This window comes from Lissotriton vulgaris, chromosome 3_1 (assembly GCF_964263255.1).
Source record: "Lissotriton vulgaris chromosome 3_1, aLisVul1.2, whole genome shotgun sequence".
In the NCBI taxonomy this organism is placed as follows: Eukaryota; Metazoa; Chordata; class Amphibia; order Caudata; family Salamandridae; genus Lissotriton; species Lissotriton vulgaris.
The window spans coordinates 1,852,409,724-1,852,422,928 of NC_141689.1; the positions used below are offsets into that span (position 1 = coordinate 1,852,409,724).

Genomic DNA, 13,205 nt, shown 5'->3' on the forward strand with positions numbered 1-13,205 from the left:
GTTCTCTGTCACCAAGAATCTAGCTTCCTGAGATGTAATCCACCCTTCGTTGTGTCCTTCATCTACCAGATTTTTTATCTCAGAAAGTAGACGTGGAGTGGGGTCTTCAGATAGACGTCGATAAAATTGGTGGTTATCCAATTGTCTCAAGCATTCTTGTCGATACTGGACCATATCTAAAACTACCGTAGCTCCCCCTTTGTCCGCTGGTTTTATTATAATAGTCGGATCTTTTGTAAGACTAGTCAAGGCCTGCCTTTCAGGTTTGGAGAAATTTTTAAATGTCTGAAACTCAGCATCTTGTAGTTGCGCGATGTCATGTCTGACTGCTTGCTCAAAAGTGGTTACAAGTGATGGCACTTGGTGGCTCAGGGGGGTGAAGGTAGATTTCGGACGCAACCCCGTGTTGGTAAGTTCGTCTTTGCCGCTGTCAGAGAGTTCAGTTTTGTTCTTAAAAAAGAAATGTAAACGCACCTTGCGAAAGAATTTTTCGAGTTCAGTTCTGATCTGAAAAGGATCTCCCTTGTTTGTGGGGACAAAGCCTAAGCCCTTTTCCAAGACTGTCTGTTCAGTGGGTGTCAAATTGCGGGAGCTTAAATTCACTGTTAAGTACCGGTCGTTTCCGTACTGTTGCTCTGTTGAGCCGCTCTCCTGCTCCGTGTGTTGGGAAATGAGGGGTCTGTGTCCCATTGGACAGTTTGTTGTCCTCTTTTCCTTCCCCGGCTTTGTCCCCGACCACGTCCTAAAAAAGACTGGTTAGGAAAAAACTGAGGGTGTTGTCCAAATGGATTCATTTGCTGTGCAAATGGAGGTGGAGGTTGAAATCCCCACGGGCCTGGATGCCACCAGGGTCCAGGATTCTGGTAATTCCCTGGATATTGGTTGTACATACCACCTCTCTGCCGACCACCCCTTTTGAATGGTCGCTGTTGTTGACCATCTAACCCAGAGTATGCTCCAGCGCGATTAGGTGTATCTGAGTCACTAGAGTCAGACCCTGAGGTTGAATAGTTGGACCCATAGCGTTTCCCTTTGCTGTTAAATCCAGGGGCTTCATAATTGTCGCTAGTATAAGGGTAGACTTTGACTAAAGAAAAGCGTTCCAGATCCTTTTTAAATTTATCCATCTTACTTGCTAGTATGTTGTCTTTATAATCTTTATTTGCCTTGTTGGTTTCATCCAGGTGTTTTTTGAACAAAGTGCTGCAGGTTGCCTTGATCTGGCCTTCCAACACTTGAATCTCTACAAGAATAGCATCTGCTACCCTTTTGGCTGTGTTGATGATAAGTATCAGCCAGTCTTGTGTGCAGCGCCACGCTATTAGAGACCAGTCACGCATAAAAACTTTATCAGTCAAACACCCACAAAATGTGTATCACTTACCCAGGTCACATAGTGAGGCATTTCTGTAAGAACTCTTTCAATACACTTCCATTACTCTGGCTTGCATGCCTTGCGGAATATTCGGGCAGTATTTTAAGTGCATTTTAATAAACACCTACCTGCCTGGTCCCCCGTTTTGCTACATCTACGACAAGCTGTTCAAATATTTTTATATACACCTATGTAACTAATCACTTGAGTTGAGCCACTGCCGTGGTTGGTGCTATGTATGAACACGCACCTATAATAATTTGTCAAGATGACTCACTAACGGATTCTCATAACTAGTTAGTATGCCCTGGGGAACGCTATGCTCAAACACTGTAGGAAGTTATTTAATCCCTTTCCCTCTAGCCACCAGCCCTTGCCCTCCTACTTGCAACCCTTCTACTTTCGCCACCAAACTTGCTTCTCACACTACCACGCCTTACTTCCCCGAGCAGCACACGCTTTCCATTTACAATAAAATATTGCCTAAGGCTGTTGTGAGAACTGATAAGGATTAAGCAATACAAATGAAGCCGTGCGTTCGCCACCATTCTAACTGGTTGATACTTAAGGCCTAGTTTATAGATTGGTGCTGGTGTTAAAGTAGACGCAAATAATTCCCGTGCTAGTGTGAACTGTAGCACCAGTCTCTTGGTTGGGTGTAAACTCTTACTTTTACTACCATCTATAATGGAGCCTCAATTTAGAGAACAAAAAAGAAATTAGCAAACAAACTGCTTGTGCCCATTATACTCAATTTTTCTGAACAACTCAATCAGGTACAAAGCCTGGCGAGGACCGGGCTCAAATTTTATTAGTGCCATGGGCTTTCAGCTCTCCAATTGGCTCCACCTCTAAATTAATTGCTTAGTGCCAGCAAGCTATAGAGGCTAGTTAAACATGCACTTCATCTGTCTAATAATTTACTCCTTTCATTTTTGCTTACTACAAGTCTGATCTTTTTTATCTGTTTTTGGATTTTAGGAAGAATTTGGATACAATGCAGAAACCCAGAAACTTTTAGCCAAAAATGGAGAGACTCTTCTCGCAGCTATAAACTTTTTCATCTCTAATGTAAACACCCTGGTAAACAAAACAATTGAGGATACACTGATGACTGTGAAACAGTATGAGAATTCAAGGTAAATAATAAAAACTGTTAAACAACTTTCTTTTAAGAATTTTTACATGCTGCCTCTTGTATAATCTTTAGAACCATTTTATCTCAAGTGTATGTATTATGTGTAACTTATGTAACTAGATTTCCTATTGAAACTATTCCCTTTGCAGGTTCTTTCTCTTTAAAATACACAAGGCATAAGCTGGGACCCTCGGACACTTTTTACACAGTGGCAGGGTGCTGGTGTGGAGTGAAATGGTGCCTGCCACCATAGCTAACTAGCTCTGTTCCCATATTGCTGCCCAGGTAATGGGACACCGGACTCAAAGCTGTGTCCAGTGGTACCTGTGCTCAACCATGTTACTTTAAAGGTGAACTTATTGCCTTAGAGGGTTTTAGAGTATAGTATATGCAAAAAAAGAAACAAATATACCGGACGTTGTGGTGTTTGGCAGTTAAGCATAGCAGCCGAAATCCTGAAGCTTGCAGTGATATGCCTTCAAAATACTGTGGCCTTCATTAAAAACAGACTGGTGGCTTGAGTAAGTTTGCTTATTGTAGTCCAGAAGCTGTGCAAATCGATGAATAAACCCATCCCATCATTGATGGTCTAGGACTTCTATTTATTTCCTTCAGCAGGATTGGCATCAAAGAAACACAAAAGTGAGCTTGGCCTTCCAGAAACAGACATTCTCAAGAAAAAAAGACACCGAGAAAAACTCCTTTCTTCAACTAGGAGGACAAGCCAGACTATGGAGTAATTTGGGAAACTTCTTTGGGACCAACGTTCAAGGCCATTGTGAAGCATGTGAGGGAGGCTTTAGGCATGATTGCACAGTTAAATCTTTTAAATGGGAGTTTCATGTCATTGTCACTCACTTGACAGCTGTTGGTCTCCTTGTTCTCCTTGTTTCCACTCTCCCTATACATTCTGCAAATCCTACATAGCAGTGCAACCGGCATAGGAGATCGTTGCTATGCTACACATCTGCCCATCAATGTGCTGACCGAGAACTAGCCTGATCTGTATCTTAAGAAAGAGGAGTGGTTCGAAGGGTCACATGAGGTGCAGTCTGAAGAAATGGTCAATTCAGGATTTCAGTGCATCACCTTGCTTGTGTTTTTGTGCGCACGCTGTGTCTATGGTGGTAGGTTCAGAAATTGTTAGGCCCCTTCAAACCTTTATGGAAGGTTCTTCTCATTTTGAAGATTGTTATAAGTATGGAGTTCATTTTTCTGAAGCTGACACTTCATACAAAGCCAGCGCTTTATAAATCTTGAAAATAATATAATAATAATAATAATAATAATAATAATAATAAATAAGTAAAATAATGGGTGACAGTTGTACCAGATCTCAGGATGCCAGTGTTTAACATAATTCCATAGAGATTATGAATAAGAAAAACTGTACCTACTATTCAGTGAGTAGATTATAATTGTTACTGTTTCTCTTGTTCTTGAATCTGATCTTTTAATGGAGATCCACTATGTTTGTCAAACTCTGGTGGGTTGTCATAGGACTGGACAGGTGTGATTTTACAGTCCTGAAACACAATATGAAAATGGTAACACATGCTTCTTTGACTGGGTTGGAAGCACATTTAAAATGTATAAATGTGCATAAGCTCACATCGGTTTTTTTGAGTTTTTAAAATGACACTGTTGAAATTAAGTTTTTCTACCTTGTGCACAAGTCATGAGGGATTTATAGATAGCTGCATTCAGTACATTAAAAGTGAGGGGGATTCTAAAAAGCATTGAGCTTCATATTTGAAGTACTTAGTGGCATCGATATTCACGGTGCTCATGTGTTGATAGAGAGCGATGTCCAGGCAGATGTTCTAAGAAGGCTTCAGATGTCTTCTCAGGAGTAGGAGTGTTAATGTTGTTGAAGTGTGAACTATTTTGCAAATGTGAGGATTCCACAATTGTATTGAGTGCTTCAAGCATTTCTTTCAAATTTTGAAGAGCTGCAATGTGGGTGTTAAAATGTCTTTCACCTGTATCTTCAATGTTGTATGTCCTTTTCAACATTACCCAAACTGAAGAAATTCCCATAACGGTATATTTAGTGAGTCTGAATTGGCCCATGAGGTTGTGATTTATGGCTCCTTGTCGGCATTGGCAAAATAATTCAGACCGCTGGTATTCCCATTGCTGCTGTCTCAGCAGGTAGGCTGTTAGTTGAACCTAAACTGCACCAGTCTGCATTGGTATGGGTAGCTTCATAAGGCTGTGGTTTGTTGCAGTGAGGTATTGAAGATGTGGGTGTGACGGTGAGTGGAAAAACGAAGAGCATAAGATGTCTCTGTGGTAGCAGATTGATGTGGTTCTACCTTTGTTAGATCAGTAGCATCTTCAGCAGAGAACGTTTTTTCTGTTTGTGGTACTTGCTTTTTATCTTCTAAAGTGGATTTGCAGGTGTCGATTTTAAAGGATTCTTCGGTATTAGATCTTTCATAGAATCATTCCCTGTCATCAAAGTGGGAGTCCCAAGGTATATATAGAGCAGTAAATTTAAAGAAATACATTTAAGTTAATGCAAAAGACATTCAGTTTAATAGCTTTTTAGTGTAATTTGAAATATCCCAAAGTCCACCCAATCAGTCGATATCCCCCTTTAAAAAACCTTCACCCCAGAGGCTCCAGTCTCAGATTTTCTACCGCATGTCATGTGATGGCAGTCTCCCTATGCTCCGCTCAGTGTTTCAAATTTCTGGCATTCCAGATAAAAATTTCTTCCTAGATATTTACAGTTTTTACTCTCAGATCAGTATCTACTCTCCTTTAGACATCATGTCTACTTCAACCAAAAAAGGATTATTTCAACCATGCGGCTCATGTGGGAAAGTGAGACTTCATTCTGATGACCCACACAAAAACGGCACCTATTCCTTTCACTCTGACAATCAGGTGAGAGGATGTAAAATTTGCCGCACTTTTTCTCACACAACTTTGCGGGATAGAGAGGCTAGACCTCTGCTATGGTAAGAAGCTAAAAACCTAGGAATGCCCTCTATCGGATGAGGAGAGTGACACTTCTCTAAGGACTGTGGCCTCTAAAAAATTAGAGAGATCTACTGAGAGTTTGTCTCCAAATTCATGTTACAGAAAAAGGGGGTGGTGATGAAATTAAGCAGAACACTCCTACCCAGTCAACAGATCAGGGCTTGATCCATCACCGTTTTTTAGCTCACTGCACCATCCCAGCTCAGAACCTGGCTACCTGCAAATTAGTCTGTCCCTGGCCCAGTGCATCATGGGAACAGGGCAAACCAAACTACCAAGCCAATTCTTTTACTGGAAAGGAAACAAGCTTCCGGGGACTGGTTTCTGGCATTACAGCCGTCTTCGGCCCGGCTTGCTTGAATCCTGATGGTGCAGTGAGCAAGGGACTCATGTCTGAGCATACCCTTCCACGCTTATGGTGGACAAAACGATTCAGAAAAAGGGGGTGGTGATGGACAGAGTATCTGAATTAAGCAGAACACTCCTACCCAGTCAACAGATCAGGGCTTGATCCATCACCGTTTTTTAGCTCACTGCACCATCCCAGCTCAGAACCTGGCTACATGCAAATTAGTCTGTCCCTGGCCCAGTGCATCATGGGAACAGGGCAGACCAAACTACCAATCCAATTCTTTTACTGGAAAGGAAACAAGCTTCCGGGGACCGGTTTCTGGCATTACAGCCGTCTTCGGCCCGGCTTGCTTGAATCCTGATGGTGCAGTGAGCAAGGGACTCATGTCTGAGCATACCCTTCCACGCTTATGGTGGACAAAACGATTCAGAAAAAGGGGGTGGTGATGGACAGAGTATCTGAATTAAGCAGAACACTCCTACCCAGTCAACAGATCAGGGCTTGATCCATCACCGTTTTTTAGCTCACTGCACCATCCCAGCTCAGAACCTGGCTACATGCAAATTAGTCTGTCCCTGGGCCAGTGCATCATGGGAACAGGGCAAACCAAACTACCAAGCCAATTCTTTTACTGGAAAGGAAACAAGCTTCCGGGGACTGGTTTATGGCATTACAGCCGTCTTCGGCCCGGCTTGCTTGAATCCTGATGGTTCAGTGAGCAAGGGACTCATGTCTGAGCATACCCTTCCACGCTTATGGTGGACAAAACGATTCAGAAAAAGGGGGTGGTGATGGACAGAGTATCTGAATTAAGCAGAACACTCCTACCCAGTCAACAGATCAGGACTTGATCCATCACCGTTTTTTAGCTCACTGCACCATCCCAGCTCAGAACCTGGCTACATGCAAATTAGTCTGTCCCTGGCCCAGTGCATCATGGGAACAGGGCAGACCAAACTACCAAGCCAATTCTTTTACTGGAAAGGAAACAAGCTTCCGCGGACCGGTTTCTGGCATTACAGCCGTCTTCGGCCCGGCTTGCTTGAATCCTGATGGTGCAGTGAGCAAGGGACTCATGTCTGAGCATACCCTTCCACGCTTATGGTGGACAAAAAGATTCAGAAAAAGGGGGTGGTGATGGACAGAGTATCTGAATTAAGCAGAACACTCCTACCCAGTCAACAAATCAGGGCTTGATCCATCACCGTTTTTAGCTCACTGCACCATCCCAGCTCAGAACCTGGCTACGTGCAAATTAGTCTGTCCCTGGCCCAGTGCATCATGGGAACAGGGCAGACCAAACTACCAAGCCAATTCTTTTACTGGAAATGCTTTATGCTTTAGAAAGAACAGGCATTAAACAGGGATATCTTAAAGCAGTACAGACTTTATATTCAAATCCGGTAGCAACTTTACGTGTGAATGCTGGGAACACGGGGCAATTTCGAATAAAAAGGGGTACTAGACAGGGGTGCCCTTGTTCACCGCTTTTGTTTGCTATATATATGGACCCACTAATCCGTAGAATAGAGGCGTCTGAGATGATCATACCTCTAACAACACTTATCGGGCATTGTAAAATCTTAGCCTATGCAGACGATATCGTTGTAATCACTCCTAATCCTACTGAATCTATAGAATATCTGGAAACTGAGGCGATGAAATTTGGAAAGATATCGGGTTATAAATTAAATACATCAAAAACACAGATAATTAAAAACTCTTTTACTACCTGTACAGATAACTGAGTGACGCAGGTAGGCACATATTTAGGGGTAATCATCTTGGCAGACTTGGACTTGTTAGTAGAGAAGAATATTACCCCTTTAATTAAGAAAGTGGAGAAGGACCTGGACAGGTGGGACAACTTGCAGATGTCAATTGTGGGGCGGACGAATATAATAAAAATGCTGGTTCTCCCAAAATTTTTATATTTATTTAGAGCTATACCTTTGTTATTCGATGTCAAATTATTAAAAAAATTAGAGTGCATAATTAATAGATTCATCTGGGCAAAGGGGAAAACTAGAAGAGCCCTCAGATTCATGACACTTCCGAGAGAGAGGGGAGGCTGGGGAGTACCAGAATTAAAGCTTTATTATTGGGCAGCAGCTCTCCAAAATATGACTGGCTTGCTGGGAGGGGCAGAGTCAGAAGGTCGGAGCAAATTTGGAACATTGGCAATTTATGGATTAACTTTGGGAATAGAAGTGCAGAATGTGTTTTTGAAGTTTACGGAGGCTAGTTATTACAAGAGGGCAAAGTTTAAGACGCTCATAGCAGCATGTACAATTTGGAAAAGTTTTGTTAAAAGAATAGGCTTGGGGAAATATAATGTGTACACCAGATTTTCACATAACCCAAATCTTCCACAAGAGATTTTCTCGGGTTCCATATTTGAGTGGGAAAATAAGGGAATTAGAAGTATAGGGGATGTAATGGGGGAACAGGGGTTTTTTCAATTCTCAGAATTACAGGCTAGATTTAAGCTAGACACCAGGCAACTTTTTAAATACCTACAAATTAGGAGTTTCTTTTGAATAAAAAGGGAGGTGCTTTGGGTTTTAGGCGCGATCCTATTATGGAAGTGGTTCAATTAGGGGAAGATTGTACTATCAAGAGGTTTTATGGTGAGTTGATAAAATCAAAACAGGATGATTATGAAAAATGGAAAGACAATCAACATCAGCGGGGAAAGCTTTGGTATCTCTTTAGAAAAGGGATATTCTCTGTTATGCTCAGCTCCTTTGCAGGCGCAACATTATAAAACGTTGTATCATTTATATTATACCCCTGCAAAAATAGCACAATGGGGAGGTACTGTGGGTATTAAGTGTTATAGGTGTGGAAGTCTGGAAGCTGATCTAAAACATGTATTTGCAACGTGCCCTCATTTATATTCACTTAAAAAAGATATTGAAGGTTTCATAAACAATATTTTAGGAACTGAAATTGTGTTAACTCCCGGAACTATACTATTAGGAGTAAATGTGGAGGATGAACAATTATCAAGCGGGAGGGAATTTTTATTTGTAGCATTAGCAGTTATGAGATTATGTATAGCCTCGGCATGGATCGACCCTATTCCGCCCACCTTTCATAATTGGTTGGCCAAATTAATAACAACATATAATGTGGAGAAAGAGATCTATGCACGGAAAGGGAAAAGGGGAAGGAAGTTGGGTAAGCTAATATGGGGTCCCATTACACGATGGAAGGAGGGTGAAATAGAATAAAACCTAGATGTGAGTAAAATTTGGGTGATTTAGGACAACATACAAGGTATTAATTGCTATGATGGTAATATTCTGAGAGACACAAGTGAATTTACGGAAATATTATAGAATGGAAACTTTGCTTGATTAGTTTATGTTTTCAGAACCTGGACCGATATTCCTGATCATTTTTTTTTCAATTGGGTGTTGTTCCTTTTATTATTGTTGTTGCTTTATTTGCTTTTTCTCTCAGTGTGATGTATTTTGTTAGTAATATTGCCGTGCCCTGTATGTAACAGTAAAAACTTTCAATAAAAAGATTTAAAAAAAAAAAAAAGGAAAGGAAACAAGCTTCCGGGGACCGGTTTCTGGCATTACAGCCGTCTTCGGCCCGACTTGCTTGAATCCTGATGGTGCAGTGAGCAAGGGACTCATGTCTGAGCATACCCTTCCACGCTTATGGTGGACAAAACGATTCAGAAAAGGGGGGTGGTGATGAACAGAGTATCTGAATTAAGCAGAACACTCCTACCCAGTCGACAGATCAGGGCTTGATCCATCACCGTTTTTTAGCTCACTGCACCATCCCAGCTCAGAACCTGGCTACATGCAAATTAGTCTGTCCCTGGCCCAGTGCATCATGGGAACAGGGCAGACCAAACTACCAAGCCAACTCTTTTACTGGAAAGGAAACGAGCTTCCGGGGACCGGTTTCTGGCATTACAGCCGTCTTCGGCCCGGCGTACTTATTTTATTTATTTATAAAAGATTTGTAATGGACATGGCTACCTCAGCAACGAGGCGTCCCAGCACAACCAGAGAACCAAGGATAGAGCAGAGACACCCATAAGCGCCTAAACATCAGATAGAGGGAAACAGCCAGGTTTTTAGAGACTTACGAAACGTCAAAAGATTAGGGATGTCTTGAATGTGCGCTGGGAGAGGGTTCCAGAGTTTGGCCGCCAAGAGGCCAAACAAACGGCCCCCAGCCCTCGCTCTCCAGCCTCGAGGGACACAGACAAGCCCATGATTGCATTCACCTAGAGCCAGAATAGTGGCCGTGCTGATTGGATACAAGAAAGTCTCTCGCTGTATTTACTGTTATGTAAAAATAATTTGACCTTCAACTTGTGTTCACCTATGGGATTGCTTTCAAGAGTGTGGCTGTAAGAAAGCAGTGTTACATTGGATAGTGTTAGGCATCAGTGAAGCTGTGAGGTAGTCAACAAATGTGATTATAAGATGCTTGTGTCCGGCCCAGGCAAGACCTGACTTGGCAGTTCGTGCTTGACTGTTCCCATGAGAAACAGGATCAAGACTGATTTGCATATGGCTAGGTCTGAACTGGGGTGGTGAAGTGAGCTGAAGAACGATGATGGATTCAACCCAGATCTGAGACTGAGGGGGGAGTGTCTGAAAAGTTTCAGCTCTCCGTCTCTCATTGTGTTTGCGTTATAGTACATTCTGCCAGGTGCAGATTGGCCACTGCAACCTGCTTGAGAAGGGTACTTTAACCTGACCACCACCCCCCTCTGACCTCTCACAGAAGGACGGAGAACTTGGGGAGAAAATGGTATAAAATTACCTGTGATACACTCGAACCTGTAGTGACCTACTGGAACTGGCAACTCTCAGACAATCTGAATACCGATGTCAAGAAGTTTAATAAGTATCTTTCCACTGCCATTGACACCATTGCCCCCTACATTCCTTCTCATCGGCCCGAACAAAACCTACTGCCCCTTGGTTCTCTCCAACGTTGCATGAAGAAAAATCCAAATGTAAGAAACTTGAACGCTCTTTGCGATCTACTTATGGTCCCGCTGCCAAAATCACATGCAGAACTCCCTTGAAAAAATTTCATAAATTGAAAAAGACCTCTCTGAAAGAATATTTCGCCCATAAAATCAACACCGCAGATAACTCTGCCAAAACACTATATCAAATTGTGAAAGTTGTGAAAGACTCCACTAATCCGGCGCCTCTTACTCGCCCGATTAAACCCAGTCAAGAGCTCTGTGACGGCCTCTCTGATTTCTTTCATAATAAAATTGCGGATATCTTTTCCTCTTTTAATCCCTCGGAGAGGCCCAGTGAAGTGACCTCAGCCCAGCACAACTCTCTCTCTAGTGAAAATATGCTCCGCAACTTTAAGGCTATTTCACTGGACACAGCATTCCAAAAAATGCAGCAGTGTAAATCAGGGTCACCCCTGGACCCGGCCCCCGCCCCGGTGTTCACATCCCTGGCGCCAGTCATCATTCAATCTCTAATCACAATTTGGAATGCCTCCCTCCTCTCCGGCCACTTTCCTTTAGCATGGAAACAGGCTACATTGATCCCCATTTTAAAAAAGACTGAGGCGGATCCCTCAAAGTATAGTAACTATCGTCCTATATCCCTACTCCGCAAACCAGCTAAAATTCTGGAAAAAATCGTACAAGAACAGCTGGCTGACCATCTGGAGACTTGTAATCTCCTCCATGACTCACAGTCCGGATTTAGGTCCGGTTATAGCACGGAGACGGCACTACTGGAGGTTACAGAGACAATCGGAGAAAGCGTGGACAGGGGTGAGGTAGCCATGCTGGTGCTCCTCGATCTGTCTGAGGCTTCCAACACCGTCTCCCATTCCATACTGCTGGACAGACTCCACAATGTAGGGATACTTGACATACATTTAGCCTGGATAAAATCATTTCTAACGGATAAAACGCAACAGGTATGGTGTCGACCCTACTTCTCTAAAGATAAAAAGCCCCTTGATTGCGGAGTCCCTCAGGGACCGGCTCTCAGCCCCCTCTTTTTTAATGTCTACCTCTCACCTTTGGCTGATGTAATAGAGGCTCACGGAGTCAGAGTGGTCTCATATGCTGATAAACCACAGCTTATTCTTTCTTTTAGAAACCACTCTGACAATGGACTCCAGAATTTCAAAGCTTGCTTATCCAACATTGTATCATGGATGACTCAAAACACCTTAAAGCTAAACACTGACAAGACTAAGGTGTTGTTTTCAATTAAATATCGCACCTGCCCCCATCCATGTGGTGGCCGTCCGAGTTGAACTACCCCCCCCCCCCCCAATCCTCGGTGAAAGTAGCTTGAAACCTAGGATTTCAAATTAACATCGAGCTATCGCATAAAATCCAGATTCATAAAGTAACTTCCGCTTGCTTTGGCAAGCTGCATATGATCAAAAAGATTTCCCCCTACCTGCCCATTGACCCACTGAAGACAGTAGTGCACGCCCTCATTACCTCCCATTTGGACTACTCTAATAGCCTATATGCGGGTGCCCCAGCATATCTCCTACAACGGTTGCAGATTGTTCAAAATGCTGCGGCCAGGCTGATTTGCAAGGTCCCCTACCGTCATTCTATCTCCCCTCCCCCCCCATCTAAAAAGCTTGCACTGGCTCCCGATATCCTCCAGTTCAAGGCCTTAGTTCTTACTTTCAGGGCATTGAGTGGCCAATGTCCTGGATATCTCAGACGTAGGCTAGAGCTAGTCCATTCTTCTCGTGATCTCAAATCCAACCATCTCCGTCTTCTGCTCCCCTCTGCTTTCGTCGTGCCAGAAAAGGAGGTAGAGCTTTTGCAGTGGTCAAGTCAAAACTATGGGACTCCCTTCCACTAAGCCTTCGTCTGATCGAATCAGAATCCCTGTTCAGAGGCAAATTGAAGACATGGCTATTCTCCAGCTACTAACTCCTAGGTTCTATGCTGCTGCGGTCCACAGCGTTGGGGGTAGCCGTGCGCTTAATAAAAGTTATAAATAAATAAATACTTTTGCTGACGTTACGCTAGTAAGTCACTTGGTCTTTGTTAAACACTTTTGAAAAACATTACTAAATGGACCAAGAGCCCAGGCCGAATGCTTTGTTTATAAGATCACTTATTCACTGTGTTGTAAGCATCTTTCTTTCTACTTGATTGAGTTGTCTACTCGTGGGAAACCTTTCACTGATCTACATTCAAGTGCTTTTCATCCTAAACCATGTGCCTTTATTCCTAGAGATGCCCACTATGTGACACCTTTGCAGCCATGTTGCTCCTAATTCATCCTGTGCTGTTCACCAACACTATGCGTCTTCACTCATATTAAAATTTTTGACCCACTACGTGCGCTCAC

At 42.9% G+C, this 13,205-nt stretch overlaps 1 protein-coding gene across 8 annotated transcripts in view; it reads left to right on the plus strand.

The window, feature by feature from the left end:
* Positions 1-13,205, plus strand: part of ARFIP1 (ARF interacting protein 1) — a 420,416-nt gene that overhangs the window by 363,284 nt on the left and 43,927 nt on the right. For all 8 annotated transcript variants that reach the window (XM_086962303.1, XM_086962308.1, XM_086962307.1 and 5 more), the window contains one exon: positions 2,357-2,514. In XM_086962303.1, the coding sequence (XP_086818429.1) occupies positions 2,357-2,514 (158 nt within the window). The remainder of the gene's footprint in view (positions 1-2,356; positions 2,515-13,205) is intronic.